The sequence below is a fragment of the Pseudoliparis swirei genome, chromosome 20 (genome assembly GCF_029220125.1).
Source record: "Pseudoliparis swirei isolate HS2019 ecotype Mariana Trench chromosome 20, NWPU_hadal_v1, whole genome shotgun sequence".
Taxonomy (NCBI): domain Eukaryota; kingdom Metazoa; phylum Chordata; class Actinopteri; order Perciformes; family Liparidae; genus Pseudoliparis; species Pseudoliparis swirei.
In genome coordinates, this window is record NC_079407.1 from 17,541,594 (window position 1) to 17,564,448 (window position 22,855).

Genomic DNA, 22,855 nt, shown 5'->3' on the forward strand with positions numbered 1-22,855 from the left:
GGCCCCTCGCGCTCCTGCTGGTCGTCCGTGAGAGCGGACTGACTGGAGATCGATGTCCGGACTGTGAGGTCAGCTCGCCGGATTGCTGCAGTGGTTGAAGGCGCTTTAATTAATAAACTCCATCTGGTAAGTTGAGTTTCGCATCTGATGGAGGCAGTTTGTCATTGCCGTGTATCATCATGACCTAGAATAAGAGGATGGTGTGTTTTTTAATTTAAACTCAAACAAAGCATTTACGTGTTTCAATGTATGTTTTCGAGGCATTTATCCTGAGGTGTAGTTGTGTGATGTAAGAGAAACGAGCGGCACCTACCACACATGCTTTTTTAACCTACAATGTAGAACATTATAATATATGATGACATTACATTGTAGATTAAAAAAGTATTCACAAAGAAAAAGATGGTTTACACTTCAGATTCTTCAAAGAAGCCACATTGTGCCTGGATGACAGCTTTGTCGACTCTCCACGAGAGCGGCACTTGGAGCGCGTGCGTAAAGTTTACATCAGGACTTCCTCCTCGGGAGAATAAAGGATATTGTTGTCTCACAGACTTTTCACACTGCCTCTTCGTGAAAGGAAGTGTGAAAATGCGGAGCTTTAAATGAACGATTGCACGAGTTGTATTGATGAGGATCAGAGATGTGAAAAGGACCGCGCTCCTCTGCGCACGGGCGGCTCGTCCCCGCGACACGTGCCACACAGAGGAAGTGTGACAGGCAGGTGCCGCTCGTGTCTTCAGTTTCACTCATCTTACTTCACACAAATAAACATTAAATTGATGAAAAGGTGTTTTACATTTGACTGATCCAACAGAGGGGAAGATTAATGGGCTTAGTGAGAATATATTATACTTGATATCAGGGCTGCAAATGACAATTATTATAACTGTACTAATATGCTCGATTTTATCTTCAATTAGTTGTTTATTTATCTATAAAAGGGTCATTGGAATTTCTCAAGGCTCAAACAATCATATACATTACCATTAAGCTTGTTTTCTGGTGACATAACCACATGGTATTGTACACTCTTGTGTAAATGTAATATGATATATACTATACCGTTATTCGTCCCACAGTGGGAACATTTCAAAAATCACAGCAGTGGTGCACATCAGAACATCAATAAAAATAAATATAAAACACACAAAAAAGACAATGCAAAGACAAATAAGACATACTGAGTAATTTCTAACTTTATTATGAACTTTAGTGCAAAATATATTCTATTTAGTAAGTGCTTGTTATCAATTTAGACACTGTTATTATATATCATGATATTGCAGTGTGTGATTTCATCATGGATCCAATGAAAGATGATACATCATATTGATTATTCACCAGCACAACTATAACGTGTACAGTCCTATGTGGGATTTTGATTGGAAATTATTACAACTATTATTTTCAAAATGTTTGCAGATTAATTTGAGAATTTAACCGACTAATCGTTTCATCTCTTTTTATAATCATTGCTTGTAGCACCAATCATATTTGTAATAATTGTGTCTCATTGAGTCTGATATGTAAACTAGAGTCACTAGATGTATCTGTCTCATCCATGTGCTGGAGGGATGGATAGAATTGATCCGACAAAAAAATATTTTTAAGATGGATGTATATGGCCACGAACAATAGGCTTCATTGCGTAATATATCGGAAAGCAACGGCATTTCCGCCACCGCGTTGTGTTTGTCGTGCATTTGCACTCTCAGCATCTCACACTACACAACATCTGGCCCTGTGTCTCGTGGTGTTTGGGTCTGAGGTGTGACATCGTGGTTGGAGTGAGTCGCTGCTGGTCACAGGAAGGTGCCAGAGCCCAACCCTGTCCTCACAAGGAATCTTCCCCTCAGCTCCTGTTGACCGTGCTCTCTTTGGAACCCTTTGCGGTCAACCGGTGTCTTGCTGTTGTGAAGTTGCAGCCGGTTGTGTTTAAATAGATTTGAGAAGCTGTTTCATCGCTGCTCATTTTCTCCTGATACTTCTCCAGACTGCTGGCAGCAGGGTCACTTTCAGAGATCACACAGACAGAATAGATGGATCGCCTCTGGCTGAGAGCGACTAGCTGCTTGTCTGCTCGTGAGGAGCGTCAGTCAAACATGTGATGCGAGGTTCAGCTCCTCGACGTTGAGTTATGAGAGGGAGGTTGCCGTCAGCTTTTGCTGCTCTAGTTTTCCTGCAGGTGGAATGACCTTCCTCAGTGTTTTTTTAATTCTTGTTTTGGAGAACAAATCATCGCAGTGAACTTGATTGACAGCGAGCTGCAGTATTCCCACTACCTCCAACATTACAGCAGATTGTTTTCTTTGTATAATTCTCCCTCCTCCGCTCTGCAGATTCACTCCTGCCCTGCTCCTCCTATAAATAATTGTGTGGATGGAGCAAATCTCAGCAAAGCCCGGCCCTGTGGTTCATCAGCATCTTAGAGAGGGCTTGGGATTATTCCGCTCCCTTATTTTCTGCATATCTCTGTTGGTCTTGTTGGCTTGTACTGTGGTCAGTAGGTTGCCGTAGCAACAGACTGTGTACCTATGTCAGCTGACGATATGTTAACTATTCCTGCATCGACTGTGAATCCCGCTGGAGCAAAAAAATCATCAAAATTGTAAAATAGGAAGTTCATGTGAAATGTAGGCTGCTATATGCAATTAACCTAAAGATAATGTTTTAGATGAATCAATTTGTCATTTGGTTGGTCAATAAAATAAAATAGGGTAACTTGTTGATGTCCTGAAACACTCTGACCAACAATTTAAACATATTTACTCCGTTTACTGTCACAATAGACAGAAAAGCAGCACCTCCTCTCTGAATATAGGGAATGTTCTGTAGTTCTGCTTATAAAATGACTTAAATTATTTAACAATGTAGTTGCTGATTACTTTTCTGTCAATCATCAACCGACCACTTGTTTGAGTTCAGTAAGACAAAGGCTTACACTGCTCCAATGTACAAGACAATAGCGCCGGGGTCGGACTTGTGGAGTCGTGCTTCTCTGACCACCTCCTGGTCTGATGGTCACACGTGTTTCCCGGAGTCTGGAACGCTGCGTTTGTCGTCTCTTGAGCAGGGGCGATGGCGTGTAGGAAGGTGGATCATGGCATCCATTTCAGAGTAATAGTGCACGGTAATTGGCAATCGGGAGAAACTGTACCTGAATAAGTGGGAGGGAGGACGGTGTTGTTTTAGGCTTTTGATCCTTTTCTCTCCGAGGTGGCAGAGCTGTGATGGATAGGAGGAGAAGGTGTGGAGAAAAGTGACAATGAGACACTGGAGCTCAAAACCTTCTGAAGATGAGGATTAACATGTACACAATAAGTGTGTTTTACTTGTTCTACATACCTTCTTTATATTGGCCTTTTGAACAAAGCTTAATGTACTCGTGAACATTTGAACCAAAAATGGATCTGGACATGTCAGAGGCACAGGGAGGCAAAATAATTCAGCAATTTGCAAATATCTTAAGATAATAAAACTACCGGCTAAATTCCATTGCATCGTCAGTCATGCAGATGTATCTAAATGCATGTCGTTCCACTTGTGTGTTTGATTACAATCTATGAATGAGAAGAATCCCAATCCGTGTTGTCGGCGGTCCCTCTGCGGAGGATCAGGTGGTCGGTTTTGTTCTGCAGGTTGAGTTCCAGTCTGAAGCAGTTGATCCGTGTGTGTTGTTTACCAGACTGGAGCAACTGAAAGAAAAAGAGCGGCCGGCCAGACTGGTGCACGGGGTGTGGATGACGCACGACAAGTGCACCAGTGTGTGAGGGACAGCGCCCGGAGCTGTGAGCTCCCTGCTGATAACTAAAGTATTCACACAGGAGGGTGTTTCCATCATGTACAGAAATGGCACGTTACGGTTCATATAAGATTATAGATCATGAACGGAATATCATCTTTTTTTTGCAAAAAAAGGAAATGCAGTTAGATTAATAACGTTTGGAAAATGCAATGAGATCAGTGCTGAAATTAGGTATTTTAACACTTTGGTGGGATCATATTGTAGATGATTACTTTTCATTTGGTGCCAAAGTGACATCAACAGCACGATAGCCAAAGACACGTGAGATGTCATCTGTATGTGAGGGCTGTGGGTGGATGAACATGAGATGAGGTTCCAGGGGGTCTGCGCTCACGTGCCAGGGGGAGGCGGCCTCAGGGCTGCATTCAAAAGGGAGAGAATCGTACTGCAGAGATTACTCTGGCGGCGATAGAATCATTATTCATCCGTCCATGGAGTCAGGAAAACCTTTAATGTACTTGTAAAGTGAATTAGTGTACTATTGTCTGAGTGTTTTTGTTGTGTTTAAAGCAGTGGTTCTTAACCTTATTGGAGGTACTGGACCCTGCAGGCGTCATCAGTGCATTCGCCGAACCCTTCGTAACTGGAAAAATAAAATGAGATTTCTTAAAAATATAGATATATACACTACCATTCAAAAGTTAGGGGTCATCCAGACAATTTTGTGTCTTCCATGAAAACTCACTTTTATTTATCAAATGAATTGAAAATTGAATAGAAAATATAGTCAAGACATTGACAAGGTTAGAAATAATGATTAATATTTGAAGTATTAATTTTGTTCTTCAAACTTCAAGCTCAAAGGAAGGCCAGTTGTATAGCTTATATCACCAGCATAACTGTTTTCAGCTGTGCTAACATAATTGCACGGGTTTTCTAATCAGACATTAGTCTTCTAAGGCGATTAGCAAACACAATGTACCATTAGAACACTGGAGTGACAGTTGATGGAAATGGGCCTCTATACACCTATGGAGATATTTCATTAGAAACCAGACACTTCCACCTAGAATAGTCATTTACCACATTAACAATGTATAGAGGGTATTTTTGATTAATGTTATTTTTATTGAAAAAACAGTGCTTTTCTTTGAAAAATAAAGACATTTCTAAGTGACCCCAAACTTTTGAACGGTAGTGTATATATTTTTATTAGGGCACACAATTAAGTTCCCTTCAGCACAGATATCAAATGTGGCGTGATCAGCTGCAGCCAATGAGGGCCAAGCAGAGTGTGACGTCACGAATAATACGAGTGGGCTGAATTTATTTTGTGTGACAGTTTGAAAAAGCAACTAAATATTTGGAATCTAATGCTGCGTTCACACCTTTGCATCGCTTTACTCGCGTGAGTTTACTCGCACAACTATTTGTGGTTTATTCGCTTCATTCGCAAGGGGGCGTGGCTTATCTATGTGGCTTTACTCATTGGAAACAGTTATCATCTCCACCATCCACCATGGAAGAAGTTACTACTATTTCTACATTATACTAGTTGTGGACATCCCACGAATATTGTAACATCTAACGCCCTCATGTTTGGGTTCATAACATTAATATCATATATACAATAGGTATGGAAAGTATTCAGACCCCTTTACATTTTTCACCCTTTGTTTCATTGCAGCCATTTGCGAAAATCCAAAAAGTTAATTTCATTTCTCATTAATGTGATAATAATAACTCAACACCCCATCTTGACAGAAAAAAACAGAAGTGTAAGAATTTTTGCAAATGGATTACAAAAGAAAAACTGAATTATCACATGGTCATACGTATTTTAAAGGGGTCTGAATACTTTCCGTACCCACTGTGTATTTATACATATATCACCCGTAGGCTCGCAGCTTGGTGACTTTCACCGACTCCGTCTGAATAACTTCCGCTTCCAGCGCGACGAGAGCAGCAGCAGCAGCCAGTTAGATTCACCAACGGCACGACGTCAGTGATGACGGGCGGAGCGTCTCAACGCCGGGGACATTTTTCACTTCGGTCTTATGTCTGCGCGTTGACCTCACAATAATAACATTTACTGGAAACAACGGTCTTTGCAAACATCAATGACGTGACTCCTCTTTGTGAAGTGACTGTTTCTTTGTCATAGAATGAAGTTTAGACTGAAAGGGAAATCTGTTTGTGTGTTCCAGGAGCTGCACCACGATGAGTCTGAGCTCCTGAAAGTTTTGCTTTTCAAAAAATACATACAAAATAATATATAAATTGGCATCTTTCTTGAAGCCTACTCCATTCCTCGATGGGTTCCCACAGCCAAGGTTTCTTCCACCACCACCACCACCACCACCACCATCGCTCCATGGTGCCCACCATGGTGCCGAGGCTGGTTCCCGGGAACAGCACCCTGCTGGGGGCCATTGCCCAGATCACCCCCAACCTCTTCCTCAGCAGAGGGAACGTAGCATCCGACCGCAGCCTGCTGCTGTCCAAGGGCATCACCTGTGTGGTCAACGCCACCATCGAGCTTCCCAACTTCAACTGGCCTCACATGGAGTATGTCAAGGTCCCTCTGGCAGACATGCCCCACTCCCCACTCTCCTTGTACTTCGACATCGTGGCTGATAAGATCCACAGTGTGGGCCGAAAGCGCGGCGCGGTGCTGGTGCACTGCGCGGCGGGGGTGAGCCGCTCGGCCTCTCTGTGTCTGGCGTACCTCATGAAGTATCACCGCGTGTCTCTGGCCGAGGCCCACGCCTGGGTCAAAGCCCGCCGCCCCATCATCAGGCCCAACGGGGGCTTCTGGCGCCAGCTCATCGAGTACGAGAGGAAGCTGTTTGGTCGGAACTCTGTTAAGATGGTACAGACGCCCTACGGGGTCATACCTGATGTTTATGAGAGGGACCACAGGAGCCTGGCTCCGTACTGGGGCCTTTAAGAACCACAGCTAGGAGATCAAGGAGGAAGTGAAGATGAGCACCTTTGCCCCCCTCGACTGCAGCGCCATGCATGTTCAGGACAGGCGGAGTGAGACGCATGTGAGTGTCCATCTGTGTGAGTGCGTTTGAACAAAGGGAGACCAAACACTGGGGCTTGATGCTTTTTGTCCAACCCGTTGCCTCTCTGTCGTCTTTGTGCGGCAGCAAAGCGACTTGAACCCAGGATCCTTCGGACCAATGGATCCATCGGGACTGCAATGAGAAAAATGGAGATAAACGGCACCAACTTCCACATTTGATCTTGTTTTGGTGTCTATATTCCAGTTCCATTGGAGGATGAAGGTGACGGTTTGGGCTGTTCTCGAGACACTGAATCTCTGGCAGTGAAGTGGCTGAAGTCCTTCTCCGGACGTGATGATGTCATGTGGCGGTATCGTGCCAGTTCTGCAGTAATCATTCGTGTGAAGGGAAGCAGCAAGCTCTTAATTTATGGTAGCAGATACAAATGTACAGAAAAAAACATATATGCAGAAACATAATTTTATTGGAATGTAGTGGGGAACAAGTGGCACACTTTAACTCAACATTTAAAGATGTTGTTATATTGACCTTTAAGTTGAAAAGCTAGAGGAAGTAAGTTTCACCCTGTGACCACACTGTTATTGTTGTGCTAAATGATGCTGCATTAAAAAAAAAATCTGCCACCACAAAGCAATTGGCAGCTTTAGGATATATATATATTTTGTATCCTACTTGTTTTGCCTTTTGTCCACAGGTTGCAAACTCATAGCAGCACAGAGAACACATTTCATTTCTCTTTGTGAATAAGCCTCGTCACACAGGCTGAAGATCCTACAGCAGCTGGTGGTTTTGCAAGCAAGAGATAAATCATTTTTTTCAAAATCGTTCACAATAATCAACTTATAGTCCTTCTACTGACTAACCTCAACTCACTGTTTTAGCACTAGATGTGTCCTGTGATCCCATTGTTATTGTGTGCAGTGAATGTAGTGCGTTAGCTTCGTATTGTGATTTACGGTCTTGACTCCGCCCCCGACAGCACTGCAGTCGTCCCCGTTCTGTGGTCCTCTGTAACGGAACATCACCGAGTGACGTTGGATGGACAGTGAACGTCTTCGCCCCACAGAGATCAGTGCAACGATGTGTGTTCAACAAAGCCATCGCAGGTTAAATGAGATATCACAATGACATATATTAAAGAAGGAAAGGTCAGGGGTCAATACTTGTTAGTAGGAGGAAGATGTTGTGTAGTATGACTTCTAATCATTTCATGCACCAAGACAGTCGTATTAAAATAATAATTAGAAAAATGATCTCATGTCAGTTTTTGTTCAAATGTGATTCAATGTAACAGAAGTAACACATCTCTGACGCACAATATGTTGAGCATTTGATGTCAACAACCAACTTGTTTTTTTTCTAAAAAAGTTAACCAACATGAACATAATGAAATTAATCTGAGAGAATGGAACCACCCGATATTTGTCAAATGTTGCAAAATTATTGCACAATTATTTTATATATAATGAAGGGATGTCGTACTCCCCCCCCCCCCACCCCCCACCCGTGATATTATTCTGAAGTGTGGAGAGGACTGTCAAATGGCATTAAGAAAGACAAAATGTACAAGAAATACAGCTCAACAATTAGATTAATAAATTAAATGTGTAATAAACAAGTTTAGCATATCTGACTGTGTAGGTTGTATTTCAACCACTCAAAGCGAAGATGAACATCTGCTGAAGCGGCAATGAGTTACAGGATCACAGCTTCTCTGGGCTTCAAATTATAGAGCCTTTAATAATTCACTATAATCACCGTGAGCTACAGCTCTTCTCCCATATCAATAGGTAAAAAACCTGCATTTCCATTTTAACAAGGCCAGTTATTAACCATGCTGCTTTCAGCGCTGCTTCAATTTCAGGCTTGCTGCCCTCGTTTCAGGTATTATTTGACCAGATTTAGCCTCATTGTAACCTTTGCTGTTGGATTTAATATGTATTTCCTATTTGCAAAAAATAGCTACATAAAGAATGCTGAATATTTGGCTGCCCATAGTATGGAAGCCCGTTTCCGCCACTGTGATAAATAAATTAAGATCCTGTAAGTCATAATTTCGACTTACTATCTCATAATTATGAGATACTATCTCATAATTTCGACTTACTATCTCATAATTATGAGATTCTAAGTCATAATTATGACTTAGCATAATTACTATCTCATAATTTCGACTTACTATCTCATAATTATGAGATTCTATCTCATAATTTCGACTTACTATCTCATAATTATGACTTACAGGATCTTAATTTTTTTATCACAGTGGCGGAAACGGGCTTCCATACTACAGTTCTTAGAAACCTCAATAAATATCCCAGAGTACAGTTTGTCATGTCTAGATCATACAAATATATTGAATTGAAGCGGTGAAATAAAGAATCCATAACTGAAAGAGAGTAAAGAAAGCGTCAGAATGAGGAACATCTGAAGCGCAGTGGGAGACGTCGTCTGGTATAATTGTGTCTGTAGGGAAACAGATCATTCTCCCTCAGTGAGCAGCTGAGTGAGTGTGTCGTCTTCGAGGTATAACAATGACTCATCCGTCCATCGCCCTTCACGCCTCAAATGGATGAAATGATTGATGGAGTGGGCCCGAGCCACGGATAGTGAAGATGACTCAAACTACATTTCAGGTCCATTAAAGGTTCAATGTAGCCTTTCGGTGCTTTCTTTTAACTACTTACTAGTGGACCAGGTTTCTATGAAAGAGATAACTCTTAAAGTGTCATTTTGTTATTGTCAGCAAATCCCATGAAAAGATCCAAACCAACATGAAGATGATCTCACAAGCGAGTATCCGGCAATATATCTTATTCCTGTTTACATTACCGACATTCATTGTTGTCCAAAACTATTAAAACACATCAATCAACCAAGAAGTATATCGGCCCTGTGCTTTTTATTATTAATTAGTCTCACATACGCTGGACTGTTGCTCTAAATAACTGCACTTCTTGCTCCTGTTTGTGCGCGGCTGTTTTATACCGTACATATGTGTGTGAGCCGTTCTTAAAGACACATGTGGGATCACATGTCTGGATGAGAGACACAGACAAGGTCGGGTAGTCACAAAGTATTCAGAGAAATACCTATACCGAGTGGGTTTTGATTATTTTGTAGCATTTGTAATGATAATAATGAATAAGAAAAACACAGAAAACAACATCTTCAGTCCTTCAATTTGCCATAGAGTTAAATTATAGGGCTGTTTTCGCCAGGTGGCCTGACCAATGGACGGCTCACCTGGTGTCAGTGTAAATGTCGCTGAGGAACAACAAGAAGTGTCAGTATGTTTGATGTTATGAGAAACCGAGAAACAACATGACATACACTACCGTTCAAAAGTTTAGGGTCATCCAGACAATTTTGTGTCTTCCATGAAAACTCACTTTTATTTATCAAATGAATTGAAAATTGAATATAAAATATAGTCAAGACATTGACAAGGTTAGAAATAATAATTAATATTTGAAGTATTAATTTTGTTCTTCACACTTCAAGCTCAAAGGAAGGCCAGTTGTATAGCTTATATCACCAGCTTAACTGTTTTCAGCTGTGCTAACATAATTGCACAAGGGTTTTCTAATCAGACATTAGTCTTCTAAGGCGATTAGCAAACACAATGTACCATTAGAACACTGGAGTGATAGTTGATGGAAATGGGCCTCTATACACCTATGGAGATATTTCATTAGAAACCAGACGTTTCCACCTAGAATAGTCATTTACCACATTAACAATGTATAGTGTGTATTTTTGATTAATGTTATCTTTATTGAAAAAACAGTGCATTTTTTTGAAAAATAAAGACATTTCTAAGTGACCCCAAACTTTTGAATGGTAGTGTAGTTTGTCCACTATAGATCACTGACTAGTTTAATAGTTACTACTGAATGTTTGATATTTAATACATTATTTTATTATAAATAAATTGACACTTGGTAATTTTGGTTGATTTACTGGGCGATGTTCTTGTTTTATATTAATGATGTGTATGTTGGAGACAGCCAACAAATCCCCTTTGGCCTCTAAAATCTCTAGAATACATGAATAAATATGAATAAGTAGAGGTAGCTTAGATTGTGAGTATAAAAAGTGTGAGTTGTGTGTTACTGCCCATGTTCCTGCACAAGTTACCGACACCTCTCTGCTCTCACATTCCCACATGTTACACTTTCTTGCGGGAACCAATCTTTATTTGCGGACACACAGTTAAAGGAAAATATTATCCATATATGCTGTTTATATTGCTTGACATTGGGATGAAGTAAACATCTCAATATTTTAATTGATTGTGTTGAATCAAAATATTTATTGATTGTGTTGAATTTAAAAAAAAGAAATACAGCGTGTCCACCAGACCCACACACACTGACTAAATAACAACAATATCAACCCCACACAATTAAGCATTGTATTAAGCAGTCCTGCTTCGAGGCTGATTCATTTTATTTTCTCAGCAATCAGCATATAGAGGTGCAATCAGCAGGTGCAATTTACAACATATACAGAGATATTACAGTAATAATTAGATCAGCCCTTTTTTTGGAGAAAAGAACATTCCAGTTCAAACACTCTAAAAAGTGTGAACAAGTGTGTTGATATTTAGTACAATCCTGTTCAGGTATGTTCACTAAAGACAATAATGTGCATCTTTGAAGGTTGTATGTAGTTTTGAGTTTGTTAGTATTTCTTCTGAAATTTTTGTGGAAATAGTAATATCAAAAAGATTAACAACAATTCAAACCAGACATTTATCACAGTGAGAGACAAAAGATTCCCTCCAAAAGTAAAAAAATAAGTTTAAAGTGATGTCAAAGTTAGAGTTAATTATGCATTATTGATTCCTGCAAAAAGAGAGTACAAAGGGAACAGTTGTGCTCTCTCGTTTTCGACTTGAACCTTAGGGTCAAGTTTCTGAGGCGTCACTCTATTTGACTTGTTGGATTCTAATCTCACCTTTCTCGGCGGTCTCTTGACCTTTGCGGGCTTGTTCTTGTGTCTCCTGACACCCAAGGTCAGCAGCTTCACAAACATCAGTATGCAATATTTTAATATCCTAAACAGTATGATTGGAGTGTATTTAATCAAATTACACACCCCTTTAAAAGGTGTACCCACGATATACCGGGCTGATGGTAACAAACCCATTCTATGCAGCACACCTACACATTTAGCATCATTTTATTCACCCAGCACGTTTTTGAGATACATAATTCTCATGCTTTAAAAAAAAATTAACATTACATTTACTTTTAATTTCAATACTTAACCCTCCTGATGCCTTAGGGTCAATTTGATCCGATTCAATGTTTAATGTCGGTGTTCTTTCGGTAGTCAACAAACAAACATAAAGTACCTCACACTTAAACTTGGAAAACAATATTAATTCTAATAATTTTCTGGAGGTTTTAATTGCTGGGGTCAAATTGACCCCAAGGGTAAAATATGTCAGTAAATATAAAGGTAACAGGAGGGTTAAACATTGAATCGGGTCAAATTGACCCGAAGGCATCAGGAGGGTTAAGTACATACAGGACTGTCTCAGAAAATTAGAATATTGTGATAAAGTTCTTTATTTTCTGTAATGCAATTAAAAAAACAAAAATGTCATGCATTCTGGATTCATTACAAATCAACTGAAATATTGCAAGCCTTTTATTCTTTTAATATTGCTGATTATGGCTTACAGCTTAAGAAAACTCTAAAATCCTATCTCATAAAATTTTAATATTTCCTCAGACCAAGTAAAAAAAAAGATTTATAACAGCTGAGTGTTTGTCAAGGCTCAGGAAACCCTTGCAGGTGTTTCGAGTTAATTAGACAATTCAAGTGATTTGTTTAATACCCTACTAGTATACTTTTTCATGATATTCTAATATTTAGAGATAGGATATTTGAGTTTTCTTAAGCTGTAAGCCATAATCAGCAATAAATCAGAATAAAAGGCTTGCAATATTTCAGTTGATTTGTAATGAATCCAGAATGCATGACATTTTTGTTTTTTTAATTGCATTACAGAAAATAAAGAACTTCATCACAATATTCTAATTTTCTGAGACAGTCCTGTATATGTCCGAAAATTACTTTTGATACTTTGCATGAAGTAAATTAATTATCAGATACTTGACTTTTACTCAAGTAGTATTCTCATAGGTGACTTTTACTGGAGTCATTTTCCAGTAAGGTATCTTTACTTTTACTCAAGTATGGTTTTTGGGGTTCTTTATACACACAGTGACACCCTCGCGACATGAAGCTCGTGTCCCGGTCGTGTTTTTGAGCCATTGCAATCTGAGTTTTTTAAGCAATTGTACCCTTAAACAATAATGTGATTGACCATGATCATGACATATCTAAGAACAGCAGTCAATACAGCACGGGGTCACTTCAATCTCGCTTCTCTCTCTGGGATGATTTCAGCATTGCAGACAAAAGGCGTGAAGATGAGCGGCCCAGAGGGGCTGCATTTTGAATTATGGGCTTCATTCAGTGATTGATTTCAGTATTTCAGATGTTCACGGAGAGGAAATGAATTAGGTAACAGCGACAGATAAAATGGACATTGAAGAGCACGTCTGAACGCAATTGTGAGAACGATAATGAGACTGGTTTCAGAGCCACGAGACGTCTCATTTGATTGGTTGAGCTGAACCGCCAGCAATGGCCCAGCAGGCTTGTCCAAGTACACATTATTCCATTTTGATTGGATTTGATGGAAATTAGGCCTCTATACGATATCATGAAACAGTCATGAAAAATATTATTGCATGGAATGTCGTTGAAAAGAAACATTACATCAGGTCATAAAAAAGAGAAATATCATTGTATGTCCTAAAAATGCCAAAGTATTACATCTCAATCAAATGATCAAACAGTATTAAATGTATATGTGTATCTAGGTGACCTTTAACAAATAAATCTGTTGGTTATTTTCAGTACCGTTATTCATTATTTGGATTTGTTGTGATTTATTCTTATAAATATGCATTTAAAGATACATGTTCAATTGTTTGGAAGTATCTAATTTATAAATATCTGTTGTAAAGAAAACTGCCAACCTGGGTTAAAATACCTTTTGATTTAAAAGGGGATGTAAGAAACTATATAAAAGTGCAATGAATCCATAACATTGTCACAAATGTCAAAGAATGTGATGACATAATATATCATAAAATGTGCAACAAAAAGTCCAACGAATGTCTTGTATAAATTGTCTTTGAAAGTTTTTTAAAAAAGGTAAAAGAGATGTCATATCATAAAAAAGTATGCCATAAAAAAAAGTCAAAATATAGTTTCAATGTCATCAAAAAGTAATTGTATCTCATAAGAAATGTCAAATTCACTATGCAATAGAAAGTCATTAAATAGTATTCATACAAAAGTTAGTGGCATAAAACTATAGAGTAAGCAAATAGTCATCGAGTCATATAACTTCACAAAATAATGTCACCAAATATAAAGTGTAATTCATAGAAATATGGTTATTCAAGACTTTCTTTAAAGGGCCTTAATTGTTAAATTAAATAATGAACTTCTATTTCTTTTAAGACCCCGCAGACGTCCTACATGACCACTCGCTTTAAAGGACGAGCAAGAACTTATGTTTAATGCTTATGTTAGAGCACAGAATCTTGATCTATTATTTTGGAGACATATTATCATAATACACATTAAAGAAAACCATCATCACCCTCTTAATATCCAGATATCTGCTCTCATCTCAGCCTCATTGACAATGTTAATGTTTCTGAGCTGACTGAATCACAGCTGTTAGCAAACAGGTCATGAGTGTATTGCTTAAAGACATCCTTTCAAATCTGAGAAAAATGACACTTTAAAATAAATATTTTGCATGTTTATTTACATCACATTCACGTTACAGTTAGTTATAATTACAATGCTACAGCATGACACTGTAATATACAAAAAGTGCTCTGCAATTTCAGTTCAGAATTCATCAACTTTTTCCAGACGTTCAGCTCTAGTTGCACACAACAAAAAGACACAAAAACAATACCGTTAACATGATTCCCTTCAGGACCCCAAATCACAACTCTTTACCCCTATACAGTTTAAATATCCCTGGAGGTGCTAAAATCTCCTCAACCGCACAAAAACATTCAAAGCTGTCAATTCAACACAATTCATCAAAACATAGAACGCCAGCCTCGAATTGAACGTTAAACATTTCTTATTAACACCAAAACCGCCAGAGTTTTATCGAAAAGACGTGACCCACAAAACTCATTAAAGTACAATAATAGATTTATAATTCAACAGCTCTGGATCAGTGGGAAGAAAGGAAGTCACGAATAAAGATCCCCTCAAACAGAAGCAATAAGAGACATTAAAAACTCCAGATTCTAAACTGCACACCTAATAATATAAATATGATTCACACATTGAGAGATATTTAAACAAAAGCTTTTAACAAACCACCAGATCGGATCGACAGCCAAGTTGTGACAAAAGAGATAAAATACATAAACAGTGGAATCCAGTGAATAAACATCCTGCTCTCGGTCCGCGGCGGCAGCCCGAGCATCGCACGGCGCCTTGTTGCTCTACCTCTCTGATGTTGATCAGCCTGTGCCCTGTTGCCATGGCAGCAGCGAGCCCAGCGCTCAGAGCAGGTCAGGCAGTATGAGGCCGGGAGGCTTGGGCTCCACACAGTTAGTCCAGAAATTGGCACAGCTGGCGTGGTACTGGTGGCCCCCGTACAGCAGCTTGAAGTTGTCCGTCTCAGAGTTGAACGCCTGTCGAAGAGAGACGGCAGATGTGACACACCTCAGTCACAGGGACAATAACGCCACGCAGAGACGCTCTCTGCCTCTGTGTGGATTATTGCCACTTGTTGTTCCTACGACTGAACTGAGAGAACCACCAACACCTCTCTGTGCCCCTGCTGTGCCCTTCAGTCACGCTGCACTTCAATAGATATATTTGTTATGCAATACCAGCTGTGAGAAAGACATACCTCTTGAAATTGTTGATCCATAAAACTGGAAGCGAGAACTAGTTAGAATACACATATAATGAATAACCCTAAATAGGTAGAACAGATTCTGAATTCATCCTAAGAATATCAACAATGTTTTCTGAAGAATGAGGACACAACATCCGGCGACACCTGAAGCTCTCACTGACTCATTCTGACCGTCCCTTTGATATCTTGAGGCCGCTGTGTTCCAGGTGGGAGAGCGGAGCGACGTCTAATCCCGGTGGCTTGTTCCCGGCTCCGCCTGTTGGCGTGACCAAGTGTCCTTGAGCGAGACCCTGCTGCCCGGCGCGTTACAGATGCCCACTCATGCTCAGGCTGGTGTTAAACGCAGAGCGCTCGTCTCCTCACGGCGGACTGCGTACGGTCGGATGCAACGATACAAATAAAGTGTCGGCTTGTATTTGACGTTTAAGTAGTTCTGTCATTGCGGTGGGATGAATCAAACGTGCACCACGTGGCATCAAGAGACACCAAGACACACACAAGACGTACAACCTCCGACACTCCAGATTCAGAGTTTAGTGTGTGACGCAGTGTGGTTAGACATCCAGACATTAAACTAACTCGGCCTCATGGTTGACCCGAGCTGCACATCATTGTCTTTATTCAACGTGTCGTCCAAAAAGAAATATCTGAAAATATTCCATGTCTGGTCATATTCTATTCATTTTTTTTAAATGTCTGGGACGATGTGGGAAGTTTAAGCACCCGCCGATGTGCCCCGTTGCTTCATGGCGGGCGAGGCTGCACCACGCGGTGCCGTCTCCGTCTGTGCTTCGTACCAGCAGATATTAATTATCTCGTTAATTCAGCTCCAGATTTAAAAAAAAAAAAAGTGGCGATCTCCACAGCGGGGACAATGTGTTCAGCCGGACTTGTTGCTTCAACATATCGTTTGCCTCTGTGACTGAAAGCTGAAGAGTTCTTGAATGTATTATTTAAAGCCGATCTAAATACAATGTCGCGGTTAATAAAACGAAAGCCCGATCCCCATCGGAGTGCCGTGTGCAATCAGGAGAAGCGGATGTGTGCGACGCGCCGTTTAACAGTTTGCATCCGTGATGAAATACTGGGAGCTGAAGCCGGGAGAGAGGAATGAGTCGTGTGCATGAATCACAGCCTCCCGCGCAGGAGGAGGGGAGACGCGTGCAGAAAGAAACAACCCGAGTCAAACACGGCTCCACCTGCGTCGACGCCGTCTGCAGCGCACATGCCGGCCAGATGAAGAGCCTTCTCGAGCAAACGGAGTGACACATGCTCACGCTTTATTTTCTCACATTTCAAAAGCAGAGCCGTTTCCTTTGTGAGCCCTTCTGTTCGCTGGCCGACTGGGTTTCACAAACCTGCACTCACAGCTGCCAAAGCGAGACAACATTGTGAATGAAAGGGTGGTCACACAACGACACACCGACGCCGCCTCCTTTCACCGGAGAGCCTTTCCCTCTCGATGAAAGGGCATCTTCACACACTCAGACTTCACCTTCCTCATCGTGGTCGTGACAGTGGGCGGATTCAGTATTTCTTTACTCGGCAGATGTGTATTATTAAGCCTTTAGGCACTGGCAACATAAATGAGTCTTCATGCCTTCAAGCTTGAGCTGGTCAGATACCACGACAGCTCTCCTCTTCCAGCTGACCTTTGTAGGTGCCTGTAAAGGTGAGGGACTCAGGCTGGGCCACTGCCTGGTTAGAAAATATTAAAAACAACTCTGGATCTACAATCTGGCTTTCTATAGTTCGATAATAGTTACAAAATAAGTAAGGCATAATTACCCATAACCTCCCGTTTGTGTCTTTAATCAATGCCTGTCAGCACAAGAGCAGTCAGAGTGCTCATGCAAAGCCCAGACGGAGCAGCGCGTGCACAGAGAGCGCGGCAAGCAGACATCACATCAGCGGTTTTACCCCAAAAGAGTGAAAACATGAAAGAATCCAAGTAATTATCCCTTAGGGCTCCAAGAGATTTGATCTGAAGTATTGTCACTCCGTTGCGCCTGCTCATACGAGCAGATCAGTCTCTCAGGAGTCCTGCGGTGGCACTTCACTTTTAAAGCTGCGTACGACACTGATCAATGTCCAACATTTCAGTTTCATGTTACATGCTCATCAAATGCCATTTGTCTGCTGCCGTTATCAGCAACAAATTGAGCTTCTTAACTATAAATACATTTCACATTTCTGAACAGCTGCATATTTATAGCTTGCTTGGTTGTCGTTTCTATATTTCCCGTTATGACTCGTGTCCGTCATACAAATTAGCATTTCTTCAGATTACAATGAAAGAAACTATGCGGTTTGGTAGTTTAAATCATAAACTAAAAAGTAATTCCAGCTGGGTTCAACCAGCTATCAATACCGTCACATCCAGACTGGAGATATTCTTCCCCTCTGGGTCATAACCAGTTACTGACTGATGACTAATACCCTCCACATTCACACGACTCTTTTCAGGCTCGGCATTCCCTCCAGAATGTATTTAACTGTGTAGGAGCCTCGAGAACCCGAGGCTCAATACAGCAAGCTGCGACAGGGATGGGCCACCAAAAAACAGATTACAATTTTGAGGATGGGAACATTAGCAGAAAAGGCTGACAACGTGTGGCTCTAAACTTCTGATGTCAAACCTCCTCAAGTAAAAGCTACTCAGAATAATCAATCCAATTCATTGAGTCGCTGCAGAAAGCTGCATGAATGAAAATAGCCAGATATGCTAAATTATTCAATTTAAAATCCTTTCCAGGGCTCCTCGCTGTAATTGCTCAAATTAACATGCATCATTTAGGAGATGCGCTGGAGCATCATTAGCTGAGAAGTATTACTTATGATGAGCTGCTGCCGCCTTCGAGTGATAAACCGAGATGAGATGAAGCTGCTGCCCGTTGCCCATCACGCCTCCTGACCCGCAGGAGGACGGGCGGCGACTGAAAAGGGCTGCTTCTACAAAAGTAACACAACAACGCAAGACTGAAACCCTTAGCGAATTAAAAACTAAATAATTGAGATGGGACCCAAATTTGACAGAAGATTTTTAAGATTAAAATCCAAACAGCGAGAATAAAGCAGGAGCCGTCGAGCTCTTCGGCGGTCACATTTTCTCGACGCCACATCAACATCTCCTCAGATGTGAACTGGCGAAAAATAAGGATTTAGTTATGGTAATTTATATTTGAAAGGGGTTGAGCTGCGTCCAAAATTGTCGATACTATTTTTACGAATCGCGTGCCTAGTTTTTAGTTTGTGTGTGTAACGCAACACAATGGAGAACAACTGCAATACAGCATTTCTTTGCTGGGAATGTCACCAGACACCCACTTCGTAGTAATAATATATATCACACACACACACACACACACACACACACACACACACACACACACACACACACACACACACACACACACACACACACACACACACACACACACACACACACACACACACACACACACACACACACACACACACACACACACACACACACACACACACACACACACACACACACACACACAGCTTATTACTAACATGTAAGCCACATCTGCTCGCATCCTAGACGCCTCTTCGTCAGCCGGATCTTGGCCGGGCCATCCATCCCACCCTCTGAACCGCAGGGTCCGAGAACACCATTACCGCCCCACATTGATGAAACGCAAAGCCGTCGTGGGCAACGAGGTCGGCGGTCAGACATTTTACACACAGCGGCCCGTTCCCAGTTAATAGCTGAACACTTATCAGAAACACCAATGGTTGAGTGCTGCAGCTGGTGAGATGAGCAGGTGCCTCATGCTCGAGGCGACAGAGTAGAAAACGAAACCCTTCCAGACAAAGTGACGACCTTCGTGACCTTGAAGAACCAATCCCAGAGTGCAAGGACCAGCCCTGAGGCGCCAAAGTGACCACTCTCCTCTCTCACTTATTATAAGAGTGCACATTATTATTCTGAGATACGTTTCGCTTCTGTACGCCGATCGCCCAATTACAGCTTAGCAACTGTGAGGATGTCAGGTTTGTCAAGCTTTGGATTTCTTCACATCTTGAAACTGTAGACATGGGTCTCAAGTAAGAGAGACACCCTGCATTCAAAGAATTTGAGGGGCGCTGTTCTTCTCCCTACTTAAAACCTGGTGGCAATACAAAAGTCAAGGATCTTATAAAGAACTGATTTCATTATTTTGTGGCGCTACAGGTTGAATTAAAACGATAGAATGTCATCGCTATCAGTGGAGAGGCTAATGTTAGCTCTTTCATGCTATTTATTATATTTAGAGAAGTTTAAAGTGTAGTGACCTGAGAGAGCATTACAAACGGGTTAGTCTTTATAAGCTAATAGTAGAACTAACTCCCAGTAACTTAATCTCTGCCTTGAAAAATTAAAAAAAACATGCTTTACATGAATCAGCTGGTGGGAGCTGGTCTTTGCCTGGGACTTTTCGTCTTAGGAGACATACACAATATCTACACTCATCATCGTTTGTTGGTTTGAAATGAGGAGTTTGCTTTTTCCTACACCCAACACTCGGAAGTCAAAGGGTCGTTACAAACTCCACATGTGAGAAACAGAAGGCTTGACAGGCCAGTGAGCGAAGCTTAAAGTTATGTGGGCTCAAATCGAGTCTGCCACAGTGAGCGTCTATGCAGACAACCGTTTGCTTGTCGGAAAGGAGCAATGGAGAGAAGTTAATTGCGTCACTGTGGCCCCCCACCGGGCTCGTCGGTAAGAGGAGAATAGGCCCCCGAGGCCCTCAGTGGGAAAGAGTGGAATGAAATTCAGTTGACAGTTGAATGTCTCATACTCGTTTAAACAGGCGTCCAATAGTGCTTTCTTCTTTGTTCTGTAAAATGTTTCAAAGTCAAAGAAATGTCAGTTGTCAATATGTAAAAATATATTCACAAACGGTTATTCTGTGTGTGTGTGTGTGTGTACAAACCTTGCTGCGTGTGTCGACGTTGAGTAGACACACCCCGCAGGCCAACTCCTTGGCATTCTTTATGCCGTGCCTCAAAATACAGGAGGAGAAATCGAGGGAGCTTTCATCAGGCTGCACAGACACATAAAAAAGCATACACACAAACTTATTTTACTTCCTGCCGCAGTGCAAAATACAGTCATTTCTATTCTTATAATAACAGTTTAAGAGCAAATACAAATCTCTGAGCATCAACACCTTTCTCTAAAGACTCAGCTTGGTGGTGTAGAAACAAACAAAACCAGCATATGACTTCCTTCTTTCATGAAACTATCTCTCCACTTCCTTCAATTAAACATTCGTTCCATTTTTGTTTCTTCCTTCAGATGCCGTGTTCGATCTCCTGCAGCGTTCTGCTGGCTCTATGAATGAGGACAGCCCTCCTCCTCCATGGTCCTGATTTACAGGAAATAAATAAATCCATACCGTCCTCGTCATCTCAACACCGACCTCCTAAAAGGCCCCAAATCAATGTTGTTGTTTTTAGCGCATGGAACAATATTGGATACGCTACCATGTCATTATGTCATTGGTAGCCTTATTACAGTGCTCTATGATTATGTGTTGTGTTGGGTGGATGAAGGCAGCAAAAACATCTTCAGCACCTGCGTGCATGTTTGGGTTGCTGTGGAACGGTCCTGTGCTCTGGACTAGTTCTACCGTTTGGCTTCTTACAGCAAGCTTGGCCAGCGACATGAAGCCCATCAGGTTGTTCCACACGCGGCTGACGTCCTTCAGCAGCTGCTGCAGTTTCTCGGAGCACACGGCCGTCGCCTTGATGCCCAGCTCCACGCGCCTGGTGACACGATACACTTCCACCACGCCTGTCAGGGAGAATACACAAGCGCACACATCACTAAAACCAGTTGCGTTTCCTGTTTTTGATTCGTTTTCGGGGAGGCACAATGTGTTTAGTCCCTCGCTGTGATGTTTGCGTCTCGCAGCTCATTAAAAAGCGGAGAAGCACAACGAGGGAACAGACCGGCAGAGATAAGCAATCGCACCAGAGCTCGTTTTAATCGCGTCCTCTCTGTCCTTCAGAGGGAGCAAGGACACACATACACACACACGCAGTTCTTTTACCGCCTCTTGTTCACACTATATAGCCCCTCTGGGCTTGCTTATAGTGTGTGTGTGTGTGTGTGTGACTTGTGATCCCTCACCCAGCAGGTACTCCATGCCCTGAGCAGACTGGATGACCTCAGTGCAGACAGCGGAGCTGCTGATGCTGTTTAGGATGTTGTTGGCTTTGGTGATGACCTGAATGTGGGAAGACAGAAGCCATCATGGTGATACTTTATACATAAATACATTTTCATCTCAATTATATCATCTTCCAAGAATGGTATGCCCTTTGAGTCGGATTTGAGGCACGTTTTGGACCCAGAAACACACTTTGTGACTCTCCAGAAGTAAAATCAAGCCCCTCTCCTTTGGAACCGGCTTCCAGGCCCAGGAGATCCTCCTCTGTTGCTCTCCCTGAAGTTTTTCCCCCAATTCAATAAAAAAAAAAGTGTTGTTTTTTGGATTATCCGATGTAAGTGTCTAAAGAAAAATAATGTCATATATACTGTCCAGATTGTAAAGCCCTTTTAGGCAAATTTGTAATAAATAATGATCATAATAAATTGGGATTTCGAATAAAATAAAATTGAAACGTGTTGAATTGATCAATATTCCAGCATGCGGAAGTTATTTTAAAGTTGTGTTTCCCTCGGACACAATCAAATATTTAACTGTGCGAAGACATTTTATGTCTATTATTAAAGGACCCATTAAAATTGATATAAATTCAAATCATAAAAAGGTGCGTTTTCAGGGGGAAATGATTTGTCCCAAAACATCCACGAGAAGAAACAAAATGTCCTTGGGTTGAAAAACATTTCAGCAACTTATGTTTATCTTAATTATTCCTTCCATTTGTATCGTCACTCTCACAATGAAAAGATGTAGGACACAAACAAACACAAACCTCGAGAGCGCTCTCCAGACACCGTTGCCACTCGAATGCGTACCGCTCGCTCTCCTGCAGCAAGAGCACAACATGATCTCAAATGAACCCAAAGAGAACAGCCTTGTGTTGTGCTGAAACCTGGTGCTT

At 41.3% G+C, this 22,855-nt stretch overlaps 2 protein-coding genes across 10 annotated transcripts in view; one reads left to right on the forward strand and one right to left on the reverse strand.

The window, feature by feature from the left end:
* On the forward strand, positions 1 to 8,031 carry dusp14 (dual specificity phosphatase 14). Its single transcript, XM_056441247.1, has 2 exons — positions 1 to 126; positions 5,956 to 8,031. Exon 2 carries the CDS (start codon positions 6,063 to 6,065, stop codon positions 6,696 to 6,698), a length of 636 nt encoding a protein of 211 aa, XP_056297222.1. The 5' UTR covers positions 1 to 126; positions 5,956 to 6,062; the 3' UTR covers positions 6,699 to 8,031.
* A 6,595-nt stretch (positions 8,032 to 14,626) lies between these two features.
* Positions 14,627 to 22,855, reverse strand: part of synrg (synergin, gamma) — a 33,830-nt gene continuing 25,601 nt past the window's right edge. For 4 of the 9 annotated variants that reach the window (XM_056440331.1, XM_056440329.1, XM_056440325.1 and 1 more), the window contains 6 exons: positions 22,727 to 22,780; positions 21,918 to 22,014; positions 21,415 to 21,578; positions 20,716 to 20,826; positions 20,581 to 20,619; positions 14,627 to 15,542 (listed from right to left, as the gene is read on the reverse strand). In XM_056440331.1, the coding sequence (XP_056296306.1) occupies positions 15,411 to 15,542; positions 20,581 to 20,619; positions 20,716 to 20,826; positions 21,415 to 21,578; positions 21,918 to 22,014; positions 22,727 to 22,780 (597 nt within the window). In that variant the 3' untranslated portion in view covers positions 14,627 to 15,410. The remainder of the gene's footprint in view (positions 15,543 to 20,580; positions 20,620 to 20,715; positions 20,827 to 21,414; positions 21,579 to 21,917; positions 22,015 to 22,726; positions 22,781 to 22,855) is intronic. The other 5 variants (XM_056440327.1, XM_056440323.1, XM_056440332.1 and 2 more) reach the window with 3 other exon arrangements.